The 21,558-nt window shown below is 37.0% G+C and overlaps 3 protein-coding genes across 11 annotated transcripts in view; 1 reads left to right on the forward strand and 2 right to left on the reverse strand.

Annotated features, from left to right (window-relative positions):
* Positions 1 to 11,830, reverse strand: part of LOC107592775 (fibrinogen-like protein 1) — a 46,210-nt gene extending 34,380 nt beyond the window's left edge. For 2 of the 5 annotated variants that reach the window (XM_016282326.1, XM_016282329.1), the window contains exons 1-7: positions 11,747 to 11,830; positions 8,899 to 9,509; positions 4,132 to 4,366; positions 2,944 to 3,081; positions 2,633 to 2,849; positions 1,587 to 1,782; positions 1,396 to 1,491 (exon numbers count right to left, since the gene is read on the reverse strand). In XM_016282326.1, coding sequence (XP_016137812.1) covers positions 1,396 to 1,491; positions 1,587 to 1,782; positions 2,633 to 2,849; positions 2,944 to 3,081; positions 4,132 to 4,366; positions 8,899 to 9,345 — 1,329 coding nt within the window. In that variant the 5' untranslated portion in view covers positions 9,346 to 9,509; positions 11,747 to 11,830. Of the gene's footprint in view, positions 1 to 1,136; positions 1,492 to 1,586; positions 1,783 to 2,632; positions 2,850 to 2,943; positions 3,082 to 4,131; positions 4,367 to 8,898; positions 9,513 to 11,746 lie in introns of those variants that run through there. The other 3 variants (XM_016282327.1, XM_016282328.1, XM_016282330.1) reach the window with 3 other exon arrangements.
* A 1,965-nt stretch (positions 11,831 to 13,795) lies between these two features.
* On the forward strand, positions 13,796 to 15,135 carry pomca (proopiomelanocortin a). 2 transcript variants are annotated; one of them, XM_016282333.1, is made up of 3 exons: positions 13,796 to 13,884; positions 14,157 to 14,296; positions 14,508 to 15,135. In XM_016282333.1, the coding sequence occupies exons 2-3, from the start codon at positions 14,159 to 14,161 to the stop codon at positions 15,036 to 15,038; spliced, it is 669 nt and encodes a 222-aa protein (XP_016137819.1). In that variant the 5' UTR covers positions 13,796 to 13,884; positions 14,157 to 14,158; the 3' UTR covers positions 15,039 to 15,135. The 2 variants fall into 2 exon arrangements, with proteins under 2 accessions (XP_016137819.1, XP_016137818.1); XM_016282332.1 differs by having other exon boundaries at positions 13,796 to 13,880.
* Positions 15,136 to 15,428: 293 nt separating this feature from the next.
* Positions 15,429 to 21,558, reverse strand: part of efr3ba (EFR3 homolog Ba (S. cerevisiae)) — a 32,783-nt gene continuing 26,653 nt past the window's right edge. For 3 of the 4 annotated variants that reach the window (XM_016282335.1, XM_016282337.1, XM_016282338.1), the window contains exons 16-22: positions 20,893 to 20,960; positions 20,427 to 20,545; positions 20,172 to 20,263; positions 20,043 to 20,091; positions 17,908 to 18,014; positions 17,715 to 17,764; positions 15,429 to 17,541 (exon numbers count right to left, since the gene is read on the reverse strand). In XM_016282335.1, coding sequence (XP_016137821.1) covers positions 17,442 to 17,541; positions 17,715 to 17,764; positions 17,908 to 18,014; positions 20,043 to 20,091; positions 20,172 to 20,263; positions 20,427 to 20,545; positions 20,893 to 20,960 — 585 coding nt within the window. In that variant the 3' untranslated portion in view covers positions 15,429 to 17,441. The remainder of the gene's footprint in view (positions 17,542 to 17,714; positions 17,765 to 17,907; positions 18,015 to 20,042; positions 20,092 to 20,171; positions 20,264 to 20,426; positions 20,546 to 20,892; positions 20,961 to 21,558) is intronic. The other variant, XM_016282336.1, reaches the window with a different exon arrangement.

The following is a 21,558-nucleotide window of genomic DNA, read 5'->3' on the forward strand; positions in this document are numbered from 1 at the left end:
CACATTCATTTGCTGGTCTGTTCCACCCTTCCTGTTAGTGTGTGATAGGCTGAAGAATCTTTATGGATGGTGCAGATATGTTTATCTCATTATAAAGTAGTCTGAAGCTTAATGCAGAGAGGTAGAACAAGAAAAGTCAAACATACAGCTGTAGATAATATAGCAGGACATTTGTCAAAAACTAAGACATTTTTTATATATTCTCAAAGTATTTACAAAATGTAAACAATGTTGTGAAACATACATTTAGGCATTACAAGGCTGTACATTTTGGTATTATTTGAGTACCTGTTACCTCTGAATTACACTGAATTACTGAGGCTTAAACAGCAAACATATTTGCATGTGCCATGTGTGGTAGGATATCTATTAATAGAGCTTTCTCAAATGTTCTATTAAGAATACCCTTACAATTATTCAACTATTTTTAAAATTAAAATTACATATTTTTTAATAATCAAGATTGGTTTTAATTATTATTTAGAATTTTTTAATTATTAAGAATGTATTTTATTTCGGGGAGGGGGGAATTAATAAAGTTTTTCTTAAAGGGCTCCTTCACACAAAAATAAAAATTCTGCCATCATTTACTCAGCTTCCACTTGTATTCCAAACCTGTATGAGTTTCTTTCTTCTGTTCAAAAGAAGATATTTTGAAGAATGTTGGTAACCAAATAGTTGACAATAGCCATTTTCTTCCCTGGTATTGGAAAAAAATACTATGCAAGTCAATGGTTACGTCAACTGTTTGCTTACCAACATGATTCAAAGTATTTTTGTTTGTTTTTTTGCATTTAACAAGAAAGAAACTCGTACAGATTTGGAAAAGGTGGAAGATTAGTAAATGATGGCAGAATTTTCATTTTTGAGTGAATTTTCCCTTTCTTACCTTGAATTACCCCCTATCCCTTTTGTTCTTTAAAAACATAATCTTAAAAAAGAAAGAAACCTCTGAATATATCCAGCCAAAGAAAGTGTAACAGTAACACCAATTAACATAAAGTGTGTATCAAAATTATATCATGTTCTGAATTTTTTCTAATTTAATTAATAATGATGATCCAAATCAAATACAATTGTTTTTTTTTTTGTACAAGTTAAAAATTATCCATGATAATCTAATAATGCATGTTTTATAATTTGCTTAATTTAGTTACTTTACATTGAATGGTTCAGTGTGCCAAAGACCAAGATTATGAGACATGTGTGACCAAAATCTTATCTTGAACGTCCAGATGAGACTTTCCCTATAAACACAGTTTACGTAATTGCTTAGCCACGGAGAATCAACAATGACCTGATGATGTCACTGCAGTATTGTTTTACACAGGCCCTAAAGCGGTGTTATGGAGAGAGACGGGGCCTGTAGGTCCGTGGGCGGATCATCATGCTCACCTTCTTCAAGGAATAGTAATCTGAGTCCTTCCATGTGTACCACACAATCCCATCAGGCCCCAGAAGATTCTTCCCTTTGGCAGAGTAACGCCCCCCCTGGTGGTCAAGATAAACACAGGACACAGATAAGATGGCTGGGCTCATATTTTATATCTCGGAAAGGTTTCGTTTTTGCTTCATTTGTATTCGACCTTATAATACACTCCATTGAGGTTGGCAAAGAAGCACTGATGGTACCACCAGCCTCCGTGAGATATCTCAGCACAGATGTCACCTGTGTCTGCAGTGCTGAAGCTTTGCTTGTCATGGTACCAGCCAAACGAGTCTTCAACTGTACCACTGAATCCTGATACATGGAGACGGTAGAGGTTGTCCTCGTTCTCAATCCTGCCAAAGCAAGAATTTTTGCTTGAGTGGTTTAGAAAAAGCACTGTTTTTGCTCAAAATACATCACTTGTTCACCAATGGCTCCTCTGCAGTGAATGGGTGCCGTCAGAATGAGAGTCCAATCAGCTGATAAAAACGTCACAATAATCAAGTAATCCACATGACTCCAGTCCATCAATCAACATCTTGTGAAGTGAAAAGCTGCGTGTTTGTAATAAACAAATTAATCATTAAGATGTTTTAACTTTAAACCATTCATTCTGATGGCACCCATTCACTGCAGAGGATCCACTGGTGAGCAACTGATTTAATGCTAAGTTTCTTTAAATCTGTTCAGATGAAGAAAAAACTCCTCTATCTTGGATGGCCTGAGGGTGAGTAAATTTACATCAAATTTTCATTTTTGGTTGAACTATTTCTTTTATTTTGGAGCATCTGTAATGTTTGGATTTTCTCGTAAGAACATTTAAGAAATGAAAATAATATGATGCAACATTTCAGACCAGGTTCAGGAAAAAAAAAACGTAATGTAATATTAGTATTGTAATATATAATAATCTAATATTAATATTTTATAGTTAAATAATGAATCTGTATATTTAATATTTTATATAATACTTTATATGTAATATAATTGAATATTGCTGTATTAAAATTGTAATATCTTATATAAATACGTCAGATATTTCAATATTAGTGTATCTGAAATTTAAGATTAACATTTAACATTGTTTTCAAATATTTTACATTTAATACTTTTATAATAATTAAATATTTTATTAACGTACACTGAAAACAAAAATAACTAAATGTTCTTAGAAATATTCAGACTATCTTTCCAAATGTTTACCAGAAGTTCTGGTACAGTGCGTGTTTGTGCTTGCCATTCCAGTCCTCAAGGTCAATACGAAGGGAATACTCTCCCTGGCTGGCGATATCATGGATGTGATCGTTTCCTAGCCAGAATTCTGCAAGCAGATCTCCGAAGCCATCCCTGTATTCTGTCCATTTGCGGTTGAAGTTGACCTTTCCATCCTGTCGACGCTGAAACATGGTCCATCCACCTCCTGGTCCAAAGAATGGTTCTTTAATCTCAAGTAACATCCACTAATGCTCCTAATTTAACCAAAACCTCCTGTCTATAAACACAAAAATGCAAACCTTGGGTCTCCATATCACAATAAACTTCTACAGGAGTCGATCGTATTGAAGGGACAACAGTAAAAATCCCAGATCTGTGGACTCCATTGTAGTACAGAGATGCACAGTCAATTGGGCAGTTCCTTACATGCTGAACCTCTGAGGAAACAAATATTTAATCAAAACAAGCTTTTGTTAAAAATGTCCAAATATGTCAGTATGAGTTCTGAGATGCCAATGACCTTGTAGTATTATTTTTTCTTATTTGAGTTCACCCAAGAAGTACACATCTGTTATCATTTACTCGCCAAATGAAGATTGTAAAAAATTCCCCAACCAAATAAAGAAAGTCAGTGGGGTCCAGTTTTGTTTTTGACTATCATTTGATGGACAAAAATATTTCAAAATATCTTCTATTTTGTTCAGAAAGTCATACCAGTTTGGAATGACATCAGGGTGAGTAAGTGATGACATCATTTAAAATTTTGGGTGAACTACACTGTAAAAAAAATTCCAGCTGTGGTTGCCGGAATTTTACCGTAAAAAAATACGGTAGCAACGTTTTAGGTTTTACGGTTTTAACTTAATTTTACAGTTAAATACCGTAATTTCATTAGCTTATTTAATGTTAATATACTAACCTATAGAAGTACTGAAATCTGTTTTGTACCTTTGTAATACACTGATAACCACCAAATGCAGGTGGTGACAAGCAGCTTTTAAATAATAACATATATAGAAGGTGCACAGTGTCATTCACACAAACGCTAAACACCATCATGGTAACACACATCAAACTGAAATAATGCAATAAACATTCATTTAACAACATTAGGTGTAACACACAACCCTAATATACAAAACTGATAAGAAAAAACTAAGAAACATAGTTATTTCAACAAAAAAACATCAAATTTGAAATGTAACGCGGGGACTTCTGGGAATGTCAATTTACGGTTATTCACTGTAAATTATACGGTATTTTTCACTTCCAAAAACGGTTTACTACCGTAAAATTTATGTCCAATACATGTAGTGTCCAATACAGTTTTTCACCGTATATAATAGGGGAATTTACCGTTAACCATTTAACAGGTTTTTACTGTAGCATTTTTACAGTCTTTTACCGTTAAAATCACGGTAATTTTTTACAGTGTACCCCCGATCAAATAACCACTTTCAAAATCTGCAGTACCTAGTCATGCTGACCTGGATGAAGGGTATCTTGGGCACCGAGGAGCGGATTTGTGCGGATGATATTGATCATACAGCCAGGATTGCGCCTCACACGCTCTACTATCATAGTGAGGTTGCGAATCTGTGTTTGCATGTCATATATGAGTGATCCGTGGATGTGCAGCAGTGCATTGGCCTCTTCATAGATCTCCTGCAGCATGTGGAAGCGATGCTCTAAAGATGAGTTTACGCCATACTTCTCCTCACGCTGCCAAGACCAGAAATCATTAGTTAGCAATTCAAAGCACAGTGCACTTTGAGGACACAGCTCATCTATTGTTTGCAAACAGGAAAACAGATGGAAAACTAGCACAGGTTAGCTTAATCCGGTAACACCAAGGATTTGAAAGTGACCCAACAAAACAATATTATTCATAGGGGTATGGAAAGTAAACATAAAAGTGCATCAAAATCAAAAAGTGTGCAGCCAAAAACATTCAAAGTAAACATGAACTTCCTCATACGTAACTGTAAAGAAAAGACAGAAGACATTCTCTGGATTTCTGGAATGTATTTGTTTTCTTTTCAATGTCAATTATCATGTTTTCTTTTCAATATCAATTATCAATAAACTAGTAAGACAGTTCAATTACAACACAAAGATTTGTTATTTTCCAAGGTAGGGTATTTTCTTTCATCATTCTTCCATCAACAATGTTGAAATAACATTTATAAAGTAGCTACTTCAGTAGTTATTCTTATACTATTTTACTGCTTATTTTGGTTCATTTACTCAAGTATGTATATATACATACAGTGCCGTGAAAAGGTTTTTACCCCCTTCCTGTTTTTATATATATATATATATATTTTGCATATTTGTCTCACTTAAAAGATTCGCATCATCAGACAAATTTTAATATTACACAAAGAAAATACAAAAGAAATACAAAATGCAGTTTTTAAATGATTTCATTTATTAAGGGAAATAAGCTGTCCAAACCTGCCTGGCATTATATGAAAAATGAATTGTTAAGTTAAATCATGAAAGAACTGTGATTAACCACATTATTTTAGAAAGCTGAGTTAAATTTCACTAGCCAAACCCAGGCCTGATTACTGCCAGACCTGTTGAATCAAGAAATCACTTAAATAGAACCTGTCTGACAACGTGAAGCATGCTTAAAGAGCAACACATCATGCCGCGATCTAAAGAAATTCAAGAACAGATTAGAAACAAAATAGTTGACATGTATCAGTGTGGAAAGGGTTATAAAGCCATTTCTAACACTTTGGGACTCCAGCGAACCACGGTCATAGCCATTATCCACAAATGGAGAAAACTTGGAACAGTGGTGAACCTTCCCAGGAGTGGCTGGCCTACCAAAATTCCTCCAAGAGCGCAACGACGGCTCATCCAGGAGGTCATAAAAGAACATCTAAAGAACTGCAGGCCTCACTTGCCTCAATTAAGGTCAGTGTTCATGATTCAACAATAAGAAAGAGACTGGGCAAAAACGGCATCCATGGGAGAGTTCCAAGGCAAAAGCCATTGCTGACCAAAAAGAACACAAAGGCTCGTCTCACATTTGCCAAAAAATATCTTGATTATCCCCAAGACTTTGTCAAATATTCTGTGGACTGATGCTACAAAAGTTTAACTTTTTGCAAGGTGTGTGTCCCATTACATCTGGCGTAAAACCAACACAGCATTTCATAAAAAGAACATCATACCAACAGTCAAACATGGCGGTGGTAGTGTGACGATCTGGGGCTGCTCTGCAGCTTCAGGACCTGGACCCATGAATTTTGCTGTTTACCAAAAAATCCTGAAGGAGAATGTCCGGCCATCTGTTCGTGACCTCAAGTTGAAGCGAACATGGGTTATGCAGCAGGACAATGATCCCAAACGCACCAGCAAGTCCACCTCTGAATGGCTCAAGAAAACTAAATTGCTGTGGCATGACCTTAAACAGTCCATTCATGCTCAAACCCTCCAATGTGGCTGAATTAAAATAATTCTGCAAAGAAGAGTGGGCCAAAATTCCTCCACAGTGATGTGAAAGACTCCTTACCAGTTATCGCAAACGCTTGATTGCAGTTGTTGCTGCAAAGGGTGGCACGACAAGTTATTAGATTTAGGGGGCAATTACTTTTTCACGCAGTGCCCGGCAGGTTTGAACAGCTTTTTTCCTTTTAATAAATGAAATAATTATTTCAAAACTGCATTTTGTATTTACTCGGGTTATCTTTGTGTAATATAAAAATTTGTTTGATCTGAATCATTCAAGTGTGACATATGCAAAAAATTAAAAACAGGAAGGGGGCAAAAACTTTTCACGGCAATATACATACATGCGCGCACACACACAATAAACATAGAAATGTATGTGTGTTTGATATTTACCTATTACTGAGCTAACAAGTAAATCAAATCATCATTCAGTAAATCAATTTCTTCAAAATAAAATAATACCTACATAAACAAATAGCCTAACTACATTGTTTCATGTTTCTAATGGTAAGAAATAAGACATTCATACATACAGAAAGTACCAGTTCATAGGCTATGTATTTTTGTTGTACGTGGATGCAAAGAATTGTTGACAAAGTGTTTGCTACTATATGTCTATGGGACTGGTTCCAGCTCTAATCCAGTAATTGATCAGGAAGGATTTAGGAGGCATTAGTACAGAAACAGTGCACTACTGAAACATTTGTCTCTGGATTCCTGTAAGGCAGAGCTGCAGCACACCTGTTAATATGTAATTGTGTGCTATAAAGTTAAGACTTTGCCTGCTAAATAAACAATGCATGGAGCATTGTATACCAAATATAACCAGTTTAAAAGTTCAATCTGAATGAAAATGCTTTAAACATCTCAATCGGAATAAAAATGCTCAAACTGATTGAAATTTCAGCTGAATTGAAAGGGGTGGAATAAACCTTTTCATGAACCGATCAAATGAATGATTACACCATGTAAACGAGTTGGGGGTTGGGGGTCCCCCTCGGTAGAAATCGCATTCCGCGTTCCCCCCTCGGGGGGCCCCCTCTAACGCCAGGCCCTTGGAATCGTCCTAACATCCCCCCCACCCCTTACGGCGCCCCTGAATTTGAGTGCTGTGTTGTTAAAACAATGTATCATTCGCAAGACACTGCAAAAATATATGCAAGCTCAATGGCTAAACACGTCCGTCTACCATGTTTACACACAAAATCAATGGAAAAGCAGTGCAGTGAAGTGCAAAAATACATTTTGGTGTTTAAAAAAAGTAAGACACGTGGAATGAAAAACATGAAAGGTCTAGACACAATTTTTTTATTTTTTTTTTACTTGAGTGCTACATTTTTAGAATGCAATGTCATGAGCAAGACGCTGCTAAAGACACCAGAGCAAAGGTCAAATATGTCTGTCTAATGTATGTTTACATAGAAAAACTATGGAAAACATTGAAAAACAGCATAGCAGAATGCAAAAAAAAGAATAAAAAATGCAAGCCTTGTAGACACGTTTTTTAAAAGTTGAACTTGAGCGGCGTGATTTTAGAATGCTGTGTCATGCACGAGATACTACAAAAGATGATATCGCAACAGTCAAACATCCATCTAAAAAACATCTAAAAAACATAAAAGGAGCACAGTTGAATGCAAAAATGTGTTCTGTGTGAATGGCTCCTTGTGATAGAACACATAATCTACTTGTTAAAGGGTTAGTTCACCCAAAAATGAAAATTCTGTCATTAATTACTTACCCTCATGTTGTTCCAAACCCGCAAGACCTTCGTTCATCTTCGGAACACAAATTAAGATATCTGTGACCCTGGACCACAAAACTAGTCATAAGTCATAAATCTCATAATTGAGATTTAAACATCATCTGAAAGCTGAATAAATAAGCTTTCCATTGATGTATGGTTTGTTATGATAGGACAATATTCTATTATTGAAAATCTGGAATCTGAGGGTGCAAAAAAAAAAATCTAAATTGAGAAAATCGCCTTTAAAGTTGTCCAAATGAAGTTCTTGGCAATGCATATTCCTAATCAAAAATTGTTTTGATGTATTTATGATAGGAAATTTACTAAATATATTCATGGAACATGATCTTTACTTCATATCCTAATATCCTAATTTTTGGCATAAAAGAAAAATCGATAATTTTGACCCATACATTGTTTTTTTGGCTATTACTAAAAATATACCCAAGCGACTTAAGACTGGTTTTGTGGTCCAGGGTCACATTTTTGATGAAGTCTGAGAGATCTCTGACCCTCCATAGACAGAAATGAAAAAGTAGCACAAAAAGTATTCTTGTAGCTTCATAAAATTATGGTTGAACACCTGATGTCACATGGACTATTTTACCGATGTCCTTGCTACGTTTCTGTGCGTTGATCGTGATAGTATCCTTGGAGGGTCAGAGAGCTCTCAGATTTCATAAAAAATACCTTATCTGTAATTAATGACAGAATTTTCATTTTTGGGCGAACTAATCCTTTAAGCCTGACGTCAAGTGTCACCATTCCCAGGTCTAAACGGATTCCCAAAACAAACAACCAATATCACGGTGTGCTGCAATACTACCAAAAAATCTGGACTCTAACCATTATCTCCATACCTACATCTCAGATGGTCAGACAGTGATTCATCTTTTATGAATCGTAAAAGCCTGTTTGAATGTCTCATGACCAAATCACCTTTAAAAATATAGGATGTCATGAGAAATATATGATGGAATGCGTCTCATAGAAAAGCACTTTTGTGCGACTTTTATTACTAAAAGCCTGTAGCTCCTACCTGCAGTTCCAGCACTTTAATGCGATGCCTGTGATTCCTCAGCTCCTCTTGAAGCTCTGAGATGGTCTCTTTCAGGTCCTGCATTTGCTGCTTGCGCTCTTCGTTCTCACGCAGCCAGTAGGAGACCTCATCTGTACAGCGGAACATGTCTGGACACCGCTGCTCCTCCAACTGAGGTAAAGTGGCTATTAAACGACACTGTCCGTTTGGCATCACTTCATTGCTGTATTCCCCACACTGCATTAGGCCGCTGCTAACTCGATGAGTCTGAGAAGTGTCTGTTTTAAAAGAGTCTGTGGTTTTAGGCTCTTCAACAGCATCTTTGGTTTTGACAACAGGAAATTGGGGCCATACTGCCCAGAGAAACAAAGCATACAGCAGAGACATCATTCTGCAATAGACTGAAGTTCTCCAGAAGAAGTAAGGACTAGAGAGTGAAATCCTCATCAGACCCTGAAACCTGTCTGGGTCCTCAGACTGGTAAAGCTTATTTTCTCATGGTTTAATGCTGTCACTAAATCTCTACAGGGCAGATGGGAAGTGAATGAGATGGAGAAAGCTGATTGGCCGAACATTTGCCAGAAATCCTCAAAACATTGCCACCCAGCATTCTGCTTAAAGAAATAATAGAATGGATGGATCAATGACATGATGCTCATTCATTTATTCAGTACATTAAAATGGTGTTCATACATGAAATATTTTGAATATACAGTACAATTTCTTAAAGGTCCCATATTTTAGGTTTTGATGTCCTTAAGAATATATATTTGTGGTATAAGTACCAAAAACCATCTCAATATATTTTTACAGCTTCTTTCTCAGGAGCTCTGCTGAGAACAGGTCGAGTTTGGCCTGTCTAATTAATATTAATGAGCCTCTTTTCTGATTGGCCTGTTGTGTCCTGAGTGACGCACGGCCAGGCCAACCACAGGTAACTAGGGTCAGCCGACGTCACAGCGCTAGCTGGAGGCAGCAAAACAAAGGGGAAACTGGAGGCAGCCCATTCAAACCAGCGCAGATTCGGCACATTAAGGAGCTTAAAATATCATCTTGTTGTGATTTTGGGTGCCAGAATCGACGTAATACAGCCTCAAATTAGAAATTTGATCCATCATGACTAGATAGACACGGTGAGTTTGTCTTTACTATACACGTTAGATGTGATCCACCTCATAGTAACAATCCTGTCAGATCGTCCATCCTTTGAGTGAGAGTGTAACGTTACAGGTCGGCCGATCTGGTTTCGTGGTTAAAGTTAACCTTTTCGACATGTTTCCCTGTTGTCGTTGCTCAGCAAAAGCATGTTGTCTGGGGGTTTGGCAAAAGGAGAGTGGGACCGTGGGCGGTGCTCGGTGACTGTAGTTCTGACGTCAACTTTTTACGGAAGTCACAACGGTTCGTGAAAAATCACAGCTACTTTATGCAGGCTGTGTGCATTTTACTGTGGACTGACTGTTTTGAAACTTATATGGTAGTTACATAGCCCCTAGACCTCAGTTATCATGAAAAAAGCCAGAAAATGTCAGTTTTGACAATATGGGACCTTTAATTAAAATTATTGTTGACATTTTGTGTGGCATAATGTCAAAATTGTCAGAGGGGGGGGAAATGTCTTATATTATGATGAAGAAAGAAGCCTCTTTAAAAGAAATTCATTATTGTAGTTTGGCTTAATTAATGATTTTTTTTTTTAATTATTGTCATTTTATTTTTTTAATCAACAAAGCTGCTTATTAATATTTGTAATGTGTTGTAAACAACACACAGAACCATAAAAGCATGCAAAAAGCAAAAACAAACTGCAGTTCATTCTAATGTTTGTCAATATCAATAATTTCTTAAAATATCAAATTATTTAGCCTTTTTATGGCAAAGTTAGTTAAGATTGTAAAACATCATATGGTGCGACTCCGCAAAAGCTTAATGATATTTATGAATTAATAAGTCATAATATTTGTATTAAAAACTGCAAAAATATATATTTTAAAAACTTTTGGAAAACGTTTAAGATTGTGTACATGCATTCATGCTGTAAAGAAAATATGTTCATTCTTGATGGTTACACCACAACATTTTTAGAGTTAAATTTCTTGTTCTTAAAAATGCTATTAATGGTATAAAAGGTTTTCAAAGTCATGAAAACAGCATGAATACAAAAAGAAAAAAAATGGCCCCTTGAGTTTTCTTAATCAACACTGTTATTTATCATTTTCTAGACTAGTTTTCTGAATGATTGTCAATAAATATTCTTCATGAACATTATTTAAAATAAAGTGAAGTTTGTAGATGTAAACATAAGCTAAATGTAATAACTTTACTTAAAGTAGTTAGTTGTGCAAATGTGCTAATAATATACAGTTCATTCTAAAAAGCACTACAGTATAATAATGAACAGTCAGTGATTCTGCATACATAACACTTGTGATAATGGTACTGGGCCGGCATGTTATGGCCTACTTATGCAGTAGTGTAGCCCAGCAGCCTTTAGGAACTGGTTTAACTGCTTAACATTTACTTTCTGTTCTGTTATGTCAGAATTCTTATTTGATTTGCATGATGCAGGTTTGTAAGACGATTATCTAAAAGTTCACTCCATATTTATATACTCATATTGCCCCCAAGTCTATATTAAGTTTGAGTTTGTTAGTTTATACATAAAGTAGCAATACAACTGCATTCCAACTTCTTACTCAAAATTCATCAAGTGCATGCAACTTAACAGATGCACACATCAAGAATGAGCATAATATACATTCCAAAGGCTAAAATAAAAGCCTCTGCAAAGCCAGCAAATGAAAAATGAAATGAATGAAAAGGCAAAAACAAATGAGATAAGCAAAGTTACCTTGTACCAGGCAGGCAAATCCTCTTGACATTCTGAATGTGATAAGAAAGTATATCTTCCATTCACTCACTCACTGTTGGTAGGAAAAGCTGTGCTATTAACAGTGTTACTATGGGTTGACAGGCATCTTATCCTCTAAATCTTCTCTAATAGGATTACATTCACTGTGCAGTGTGGGTCAATAGCCTGTAAAGAGACAGGAAAATATACAATAAATTATATGCTTTGCATTTAACTGATTGTATGTTATTTTGTCTTTAAATTAAATATCACATTTTGTCCAATTGTGTGATATTATAATTTCCATGACCACTTTCTTTACATTATTTATGTTTATTTGTTATTAGCTATAGATAACACCTATCTGGAAAATTACATATGAAAATGGCTAACATTTTCATTGACCACTTGTTGTATTTTATGTATAAACAGAGGGGCAAAGTTGCTCACACACTTTTAAATCCAGAACCTTTTTTTTTTTTCCTCATTTGACCCGAGTATACTCATCTGTGACTTTCTGTCTCTGAGAACTCCGTGTGCCAAAGAGACCAATAACATAAATATAAAAGCCAGCAAGGTCACGACTCCAATATAATGATGTGTCCTTAATGGAAAATGCCCCTTAGAATCGTTTTTCTCCAGGCGGAATAGTTACCAATATAGAAACCATATTTTGAATGAACAGAATCACTCAGCTGAGAGAGTGAGCCTGGTTGATTGAAATTTAGGACATGCTCTTTGACATTTGTCAGTGTTTCATTCTTAAGATCTCAAATATAACATTTATTTTGTATAACAAATGTGTTATGACTTAAAGCAGGAATAAATATGTGCATGTTGCAGTTTAAGGCATACAAAGTCAGATTACAATTTGCACTAAAACTGACAGCTATAGATTGCACATTACAGGGTGGCATTTTGATGACTGTATTTTGTCATTAAATTATATAATGTTAATATAATAACTGAGCTAATAGGTATTATTAAAATAATTGCAACTTTAAAATAAATGATCATACTTTACTGTAAAACTATACATGTTGCATAGTGAAATGGAACAATTATAAATAATATCATTTATTTTAAATAAAGTTTTCAGTGTATTTTTTCAGTGACCATGGTTTCTCTATTTTTTATTGGCCTTGTTATGTAAAAATGTGTATAAATATAAATAAATATATCAAATAAAATATTTCATTAATATAAATGTATATAAAAATATATAAAGTAAAATGGTAAAATATGTTTTGTTGTAAAAAAAAAATTCCCAAATTGCTCACATTTTTACAATGTAGCTCTCCCTGAAGAGTTACCACTGAAAAAATGTCTAGCTTGCCTTATTTTCAAAATGAGACATTATTATTACTGTATATTATTAATATTTTTTATTTTTTTAATAAATTAACATTATATTTTTTATTTAATATTTTCTGCAAATATGAACTCTTTTTTTATTTCTCCATGAAGAATTTGGCTTATATTTATTGTAATTTTCTGGCAAAGATACAGCAACACAGCAAGTCTTTATACAGTAATACCATGATTTTATGTTTTGTAATGTTCTGCTCAACCTAATCTGTTAGTGGCATTCAATCTGATCAAACCATGGTCATTTTGTATTATGAGCTTTTGTTCTGCTTCTACCACCCCGGATGTTCAAATCCTTCACCTTCCCATTCATTTCAACACAAGATTAGCACCTATGTGCCCTGACACACACAAAAAAAACATGCCCCATCATTGATTTAAAGTGAATTTAAACCTTTAATCACCTAACTCATGTAAACCGACACATATGCCCTTAAACGTAATGAGAAAAACCATCATGATTTGATAAGCTGAGTGAAGATCCTAATCCTGCACTCATTCACAACTGTCTTTTCACTGTTGACTGACAATCTCTGATGGATTACTCATCCGTACCTTAGATGATGCGCCAGGGTTTCCTACCTGCACCACCCATTAAAAGTGACAGAGTTTGGTGGCCTTGAGGAATTGACGCACAGGTAGCTTATAAAAGATGACTAGATGAGGGTCTCAGACATCAGAGACAAGCAAACGCACGCATAACCAGACAGATCAGAGATCCTCCGAGAGAAAAACTTTGGTCGGCTCACTTCTTTCTGCACAACAGGTGGGTAAAAAAATCATCCACTGAGGTTGAGCTTTACATATTTTCTTAATGTTTTGTTTTTTTGCAATGTCTAATTATTCATGTTTATTTTATTAATATAAAGCATTGTTTCACAGACATGCATTCTGTTCACAATGTTTTCTTTGTTCTTTTAATTCTGGTGTGCAATGAAATAATGATTTGCATAACTGTGCATGCCCTTAATGTGATTGAGTATGCATAAATGTGAATATTGCTGTGTTATCAATATTGGCATGAATCATTGTGCTGTATCAGACATGGTGAGGGGAGTGAGGATGTTGTGTCCTGCTTGGCTCTTGGCTCTGGCTGTTCTGTGTGCGGGTGGATCTGAAGTCAGAGCTCAGTGTTGGGAGAACGCCCGCTGCAGAGACCTCACCACTGACGAGAACATCTTGGTGAGTTACAATATACCTTGCACACATGACTGCTTAGCTGCTAATGTTAGTTCTTTCAGCTCAATCTGCAAGTTAGCTCACTAATTCAAAATCTTCTTGATTAATGGTGAGACTAACATCATGAATGCTAATTGTTCAGGATTACGCATTTGAACAAACCCCAACCCCGAATGAGAACTGTCTAGTTTCTTCTTCTTTTGCTCTTCCCAAGGACTGCATACAGCTATGCAGGTCTGATCTGACAGATGAAACCCCCATCTACCCTGGAGAAAGCCATTTGCAGCCTCCCTCCGAGCTGGAGCAAACCGAGGTCCTCGCACCCCTGTCCCCAGCAGCCCTCGCTCCTGATGAGCAAATGGACCCCGAGTCCAGCCCTCGGCGGGAGCACAAGCGCTCCTACTCCATGGAGCATTTCCGCTGGGGAAAGCCAGTGGGTCGCAAGCGCAGGCCTATCAAGGTGTACACAAACGACGTGGAGGAGGAATCCGCCGAGACTCTCCCAGCTGAGATGAGGCGCGAGCTGGCTACCAATGAGGTCGACTATCCTCAAGAGGAGGGCGCTTTAGACCAGCAGGATAAGAAGGATGGCTCCTACAAAATGAAACATTTCCGCTGGAGCAGCCCACCTGCTAGTAAGCGCTATGGAGGCTTCATGAAGTCCTGGGACGAGCGCAGTCAGAAACCCCTTCTCACGCTCTTCAAAAACGTCATAAACAAAGAGCACCAGAAGAAGGGCCAGTGAGGGGGTTTTAATGGGAGGAGTGGATAGGGGATTGTTTTTAATATACTTTCTTCCCAGCAAACTTATCATGCATAGTAAACAAAAAGAGGGTGGGTGGTGTTACCAGTAGCACTTAATTATTGATGCTTAGAGTTTATTCACATTGTATTAAACAATAAATTCTGAATTCTATACATAGAAATGCTGTGGTGATTAAATACTAGTTTAGAGGCTAAAGAAACAGCATTTTAGATTATTTATTGAATTGTATTATACTGTAAATTTTGAAAATGTGACATGATTGTTTCATGCAGAAAAGAACAAAACGGTTCATTTCTGAGAAACGAGCACTCATTAGAATCATTCAGACGTATATGCAGTTGCCAATAAAGCTATATACACAGGTCAGACTTTGAATTCATAAAATTAGTCTTTAATTGATATTCTTATTCACACCACATATGTACATCACTTAATGATTTCATGTAGGCAAACATTCACAGAACACAGTTCTGAAGTCTCATCCTTTTACAGTGACGGCATCTATACACATACATAAGTACATACATACAGGAACTAAGTTGACTTATTACGGTCCACAGTGTTGTAATGATCTCACTTAAATGAAAAATGGTAAAAGCACAGACAAAACACCCAGTGCATGCAGCAGCTGACAAGGAAAGACTAAACTCTGATATTTCATACATGCAAAATCACCTCACATGTAAGCAGTCTAGAATATTTCATCATAGCCATATAAACAAAGATAAACCAATTTGTTTTTATGATTGCAAATAAATTCAGGGTATCGCCAAGGATGAATATAAAGTAAAATACCAGAACATGAAAAATTACTTCATGAACTAAAACAAAACAGAAAAACTAGATAAACGTCCATGTTTTTATGTGGAACCGGAACAATATGACATGACAACAGATTACACACCATAAAATTTGAGACAAGAACACATCAAGATGAAATTTTGCACAACATAAAGTATATTTTCCAGCATACACCACATTTACACAGTGAGCATTAAAGTGCTGCGTTTAAATCCAGGACACAATCTTGTTGTAAACCTGAAATTATTTACAAATTTAAGTAAAATAAAGGACTCGTTACTGTACAAGTGTCAAATTAAATGCTCTAATCCTGGTAAAAAAGGTAGATAATTGATCCCTTTAGACCCTAAGTAGGGGTTTTACCTTTTTGGGGTAGGGTTTTTACCGCTCTAGCTTTTACCTTTTAATTCTGAAGGCAAAATGCCATTATCTCAACAGGAATTCATGTGAACGAGAATTTCCCGTGAGGTGGCATGCATTGACCAACAGAAAGCTGCTTGGTTTGAAAGAGAATATAGCAAACAGTCATTGCAATACAAATACATACAATCTGGAATTTCACATCAGGGCAAAAGATTTCCCCAAGCAGATTTTGCAATGGGTTCAAATTGGTTACGCAAATTCGCAGAAATCTGCTTGGTTTGAAAGTGATTTCTGTGTGTACTGTGCTTTATACATTGTGACACCATTGCCAGTAAACAATGGACTTTTGTTTGCCTGTGAACTTTTGCTAATTTCGCCAATGATAACTAACTCACTCTGTTTCAGAAAACAAAAAAACAACTTAAGCAATCAAACGAACATTACGCAAATGAAAACCTTTCACATAAGAAACTGCATTAACAAGAGTATAATGAATAATGATACAGGTCTGACTTTATGTGAATGTAACACATTCACTTTCTTATACACAACATCATTAAGCCATCATGGAATACTGCATTGAGTTGAACTAGAAACTTAGTATTTGCTGTATTTTTTCCTCAGCTTCTACCCAAGAGTTTTTACTTTTAAATTCAATAATTATTGCTTTAAATACAACTGTTATTGCAGCATGTAGAGACGATTTAAACATGCAAACAAAGCTTGTATTTAGCTAAACTGTCGATACCCACACGCTGAAAAAACAAGAAAAACTGTTTTTGGAAACACATTTGGGACATTCTTTGACAAATGTTCTTAACTTAAGATACAAAATGTAAGGCAGCTTTACTCTTTAGTTGTACAAGAAAACCAATTACAACAGACTGTACACACTTACACAGTAACCTAAACATGAAAACCTCATTCTGCTCTCTATGCTCCCAGACAAGATACGATCATTTGTCGATAAATTCTGTCCTTTTTCGGCTAGACTAAGTGCATATTTAACCAACATATGGTATATTCTCTTGGTTTGTTTGTCTTTGTTGGCATAAATAGACTTCAGGATAAAGTACAGCCGTAATCCTTATCTAAGGTCTGATATTACACTAGAGAACACAGTTTAGAAGAAACAGCTTACAGAGTTACACCTGGACAGAAGAGTGATAATAGTGCGATGAAAACAGCTGTATGTGGTGACTAGGGCTCCAGGGTCTCTTAGTATACACAGAGGTCTGGAAACTTCATTTCATAGACTGGTACGGAGTGGCTCCGGCCGTGACCATTCCCGACAGAGCCAGACGGACTCGGTGGAGGCCTATCCAACAGAGAAAGAGAAAGAGAGATGGAACAAGTGTCAATCACATGAGACAGCCTTTTTCCACTGTAGTGGTTTCCTACTCTGTGTATTTTTATATGGTTGTTAGTTACATAACATATTCACACTTACAAAAAATTCAATGATACAGAAAACAGTTTTATATTATGCACCTGATTGTGATTTCGAAGATTTGGTTGAGTTTACTCTGCAACAGGGAAGCCTAGAGAGAAACAATACAGGCGGAGAGTTCATGCACAATAAAAAAAGTAAAGAACAGATGTAGGAGCTGAACAGAAGAGCGGTGTTTGTGCTTTTTGATGATAAAATTAGATTGTGTGTATGCTTGCTAGGCATTGGACTCACCCTGGCCCCGCAGTGGGCTGCTATCTCTTCAAACGGGGCGGTCTGAAACCTCTCCACCACCTGCCTTCTGCGCTCTCTCTCCAGCTCCTCCACATTCACGCTGTCTACTGAACAAACACACAAATACAGGTGTTTCTGTGCTAACTGACAAAATCCAGCATAGAAAATATCTAAACTCTTTTATATTTTTAATTTAAGTTAAATTTAGAGATATTACTACTAACACATTTTTTGTACCATACCAGTCATTTGTAATTAGTGAATAAGGATTATTTAAAATAATATTTTATAGAGATCATTAATCAGAGCGACAGTTCTGTAGCAGTACTATAATATAAATAATAATATTAAATATAATATTAAAAAAATGACTTTAAAATGACACTAACATAAGTTTGGGGTTGGTAGGTTTTTTAAAATGTTTTAAAATTATGTTTTTAAAAATGATTTTAAATGTCTCATTCTTAGTCATCCGTTTATTTGATCAAAATACAGTAAAAACGGCAATAACTGCTTTCAATTTTAATATATTTAATTGTTTTTACTTTAAAAATATATTCTTGTGATGGCAAAGCAATTTTTCAGCAGCCATTACGCCAGTCTTCAGTGTCACATGATCCTTCAGAACTCATTCTCATATGCTGATTTGCTGCTCAAGAAACATTTATTTTTATTATCAGTGCTGAAAACAGTTGTGCTGACTAATAGTTTTTTAAGAATTTTTTTTAGGATTCTTTAATGAATCGATTAATCGCGAATAAATATACACAGTACACACACACATTGTCACGGGGTTGCGGTTGTAGTAATTTCGCACGACGAAGGAGTAGAAGAAAAGGAGTTTTTAATAGGCATCAACACACTATAACCGTTTAAAATAACATTAATCCGAGACAAAGAAGACATAGAAACTGAGGGCTTATAAGGAAGGCAAACTAAGGAGCAAACGAGATGATTAATACAACACAGATGATCCGAATGAACGAGGATTAACTAAATGAGAACAGGAACAGAACCAAATAAGGGCAGACAGGAACTAAACAGAAACAAACATGTGACAGATATCGCCCCCCTCCCGGAAGGCACGTCCCGAGCCGTAACAGTAACATCGGGGAGGGGGGCGGGCACCCCAAGGAAGACAAGGAAGGCCTCCAGGGCGGATCAGGGAGCCATGGCAGAGCAGACAGTTCAGGTTGCCATGGCGGAGCAGGCAGTTCAGGTTGCCATGGCGAAGCTGGTAGCTCAGGGGGCCATGGCGGAGCAGGGGACTCAGGAGGCCATGGTGGATCCTCCGGGGACTCAGGAGGCTCGGCCATGAGTATATGGCCCCCCCAAAAAAATTTCTTGGGGGAAACTAGGAATCCTGGGGGGCGCTCTGGAGGAGCGGGCACTTGAGGGCGCTCTGGAGGAGCGGGCACTTGAGGGCGCTCTGGAGGGTGATTTCGAGGAGCGGGCTCTGGAGGGCGCTTTCGAGGAGCGGGCACTGGAGGGCGTTTTCGAGGAGCGGGCACTGGAGGGCGCTCTGGAGGAGCGGGCTGAGAGGCCAGCGGCCGGCGGGCTTGCGTCAGTGGCGGCCGGCGGGCTTGACTGCGGGCTGGTTCTGGATCGGGGCTGGACACTCTCCAGACACCAGAGGATTCCTTCCCTCCAGCTCAGTCCTGTGGCGTCTGGGAGGTCCACGGGGCGATAGTAATTGGCCCCGATCCAGAACAGAGAGTTGAGCGTTGCGTCATCTAGTGCTGTACACACGGCGAGCCCGCAGAACTCCCGCGCATACTTCTCGAATGGGAGATCCAGGCGGGCTAGGGCGGCGAAGCGTGCAGCGGTTTCCATCACCGCGGGGAAAAAGGGGAAAATAAAAACACGGGGAAAAAAGGCGCTGCTCACTTTCAGTTTTGGGTCTCGGATTCTGTCACACATATAGTATGTAAAAAATAACTTTTATTTTGGATGTGATTAATCGAGATTAAGTGACTTGACAGCAATAGTAACAACACAACTTTTGATCAATTTAATGTATCCTTGCTGAATAAAAGTATTATATACTTTTAAAAAAATCTTACTGACCCCAAACTTTTGAATGGTAGTGTATATACAATGTTAATGCAAGTAGACTCAAATCATGCAAGACTTACCAATGGCTTGTTTAAGAGTTTCAAACGTTATCTGCTCTGCTGTGGATCTCTGTAAGGACACCGAACATTGGTTAAAAATACATACACACACACACACACACACGTGTAATGAAGATTAGGATGTTTTACCTGCTCCTTCTCCGGACTGTTTCTAGACTCCATCTCTAACTGCAGGGAGACGGTGTCTCCAATACTCTTCCTCTTAGACAGTCTGTCTTCATCTGCGTTAGTTACAAAAATAATATTTTCTTAATGTAATGTATTATTTAAATGTGAAATGCCCTCACTTTATGTGTCTCATGAGAACACACTATATCAAGACAAGCAAAAATATGACAGGACATTCTGTTTCAGTGTATTTAAAGCTCAGGCTGAGGGTCAGACCTGTGATCTGTGGGATGTATGGAGTGGCCAGTCTCTCTGTGTTGTATCCGCTGCCGCCCAGCATCTCTGCTATCTTAGCCTGCACAAACAGCACCTCTCCCTCCACCTTCTCTGGGATCCTGAAAGAGAAAGAGGCTAAAGCTATTCTTCAGCTTTATATGGGTGCGCTTTTCTGAGGTAGTAGAAATCAGATGGATAAGAGGTCTCTGAATGTTTTGTTGGTTTAATGCCTTTAATAACCATTTGCTCAGCACATCACAGCTGCAAATTATCTTATAGTGAACCGAAAGACATTGAACTGCGTAAAAACTGTACAGTATGTTCTCAACTCAGTACATACATTTGTAAGAACTGAGAACTACATGTTTCTGTTGGTTTGTTAGTGTGAACTATGGCATAAAAGCTGTGTCTCTCATAATGGTGGTGAGAAGAACATTATGATACTTTGAACAGAAGTGTTGCTTACTTTGAGCTCTCAACAAGAACATCCTCTGGCAGCAGGAAAGGAACAAGTTTCTTTCTTGACTCAATCACCTGCGGGTAAAAACAGACACATAGATAGATCTATGGATACAGTAGATAGATAGAGAGACATGTGGATAGATGTATGGATGGATGTACAGATAGACAGACAGACAGACACAGACAGACAGGTAGGTAGATAGATAGATAGATAGATAGATAGATACAGTGGAGTGAAAAGGTTTTTGCCTCCTTCCTGTTTTTTAAATTTTTTAAAAACACTTAAAAGATTCAGATCATCAAACTAATTTTAATATTACACAAAGATAATGCAAGTAAATGCAAAATGCAGTTTTTAAATGATGATTTCTTTTATTAAGGGAAAAAAGCTGTCCAAACCTGCCTGGCCCTACGTGAAAAAGTAATTGCCCCCTAAATCTAATAACTGGTTGTGCCACGCTTTGCAGCAACAACTGCAATCAAGTGTTTGCGATAACTGCTGTGTAATATTAAATTTTGTTTGATGATCTGAATCTTTGAAGAGTGACAAATATGCAAAAAATAAAAAAACAGGAAGGGGGCAAAAACCTTTTCACACCACTGTAGATAGATAGATAGATAGATAGATAGATAGATAGATAGATAGATAGATAGATAGATAGATAGATAG

Source organism: Sinocyclocheilus grahami, unplaced genomic scaffold, assembly GCF_001515645.1.
Source record: "Sinocyclocheilus grahami isolate Dianchi unplaced genomic scaffold, SAMN03320097.WGS_v1.1 scaffold158.1, whole genome shotgun sequence".
Lineage (NCBI taxonomy): Eukaryota > Metazoa > Chordata > Actinopteri > Cypriniformes > Cyprinidae > Sinocyclocheilus > Sinocyclocheilus grahami.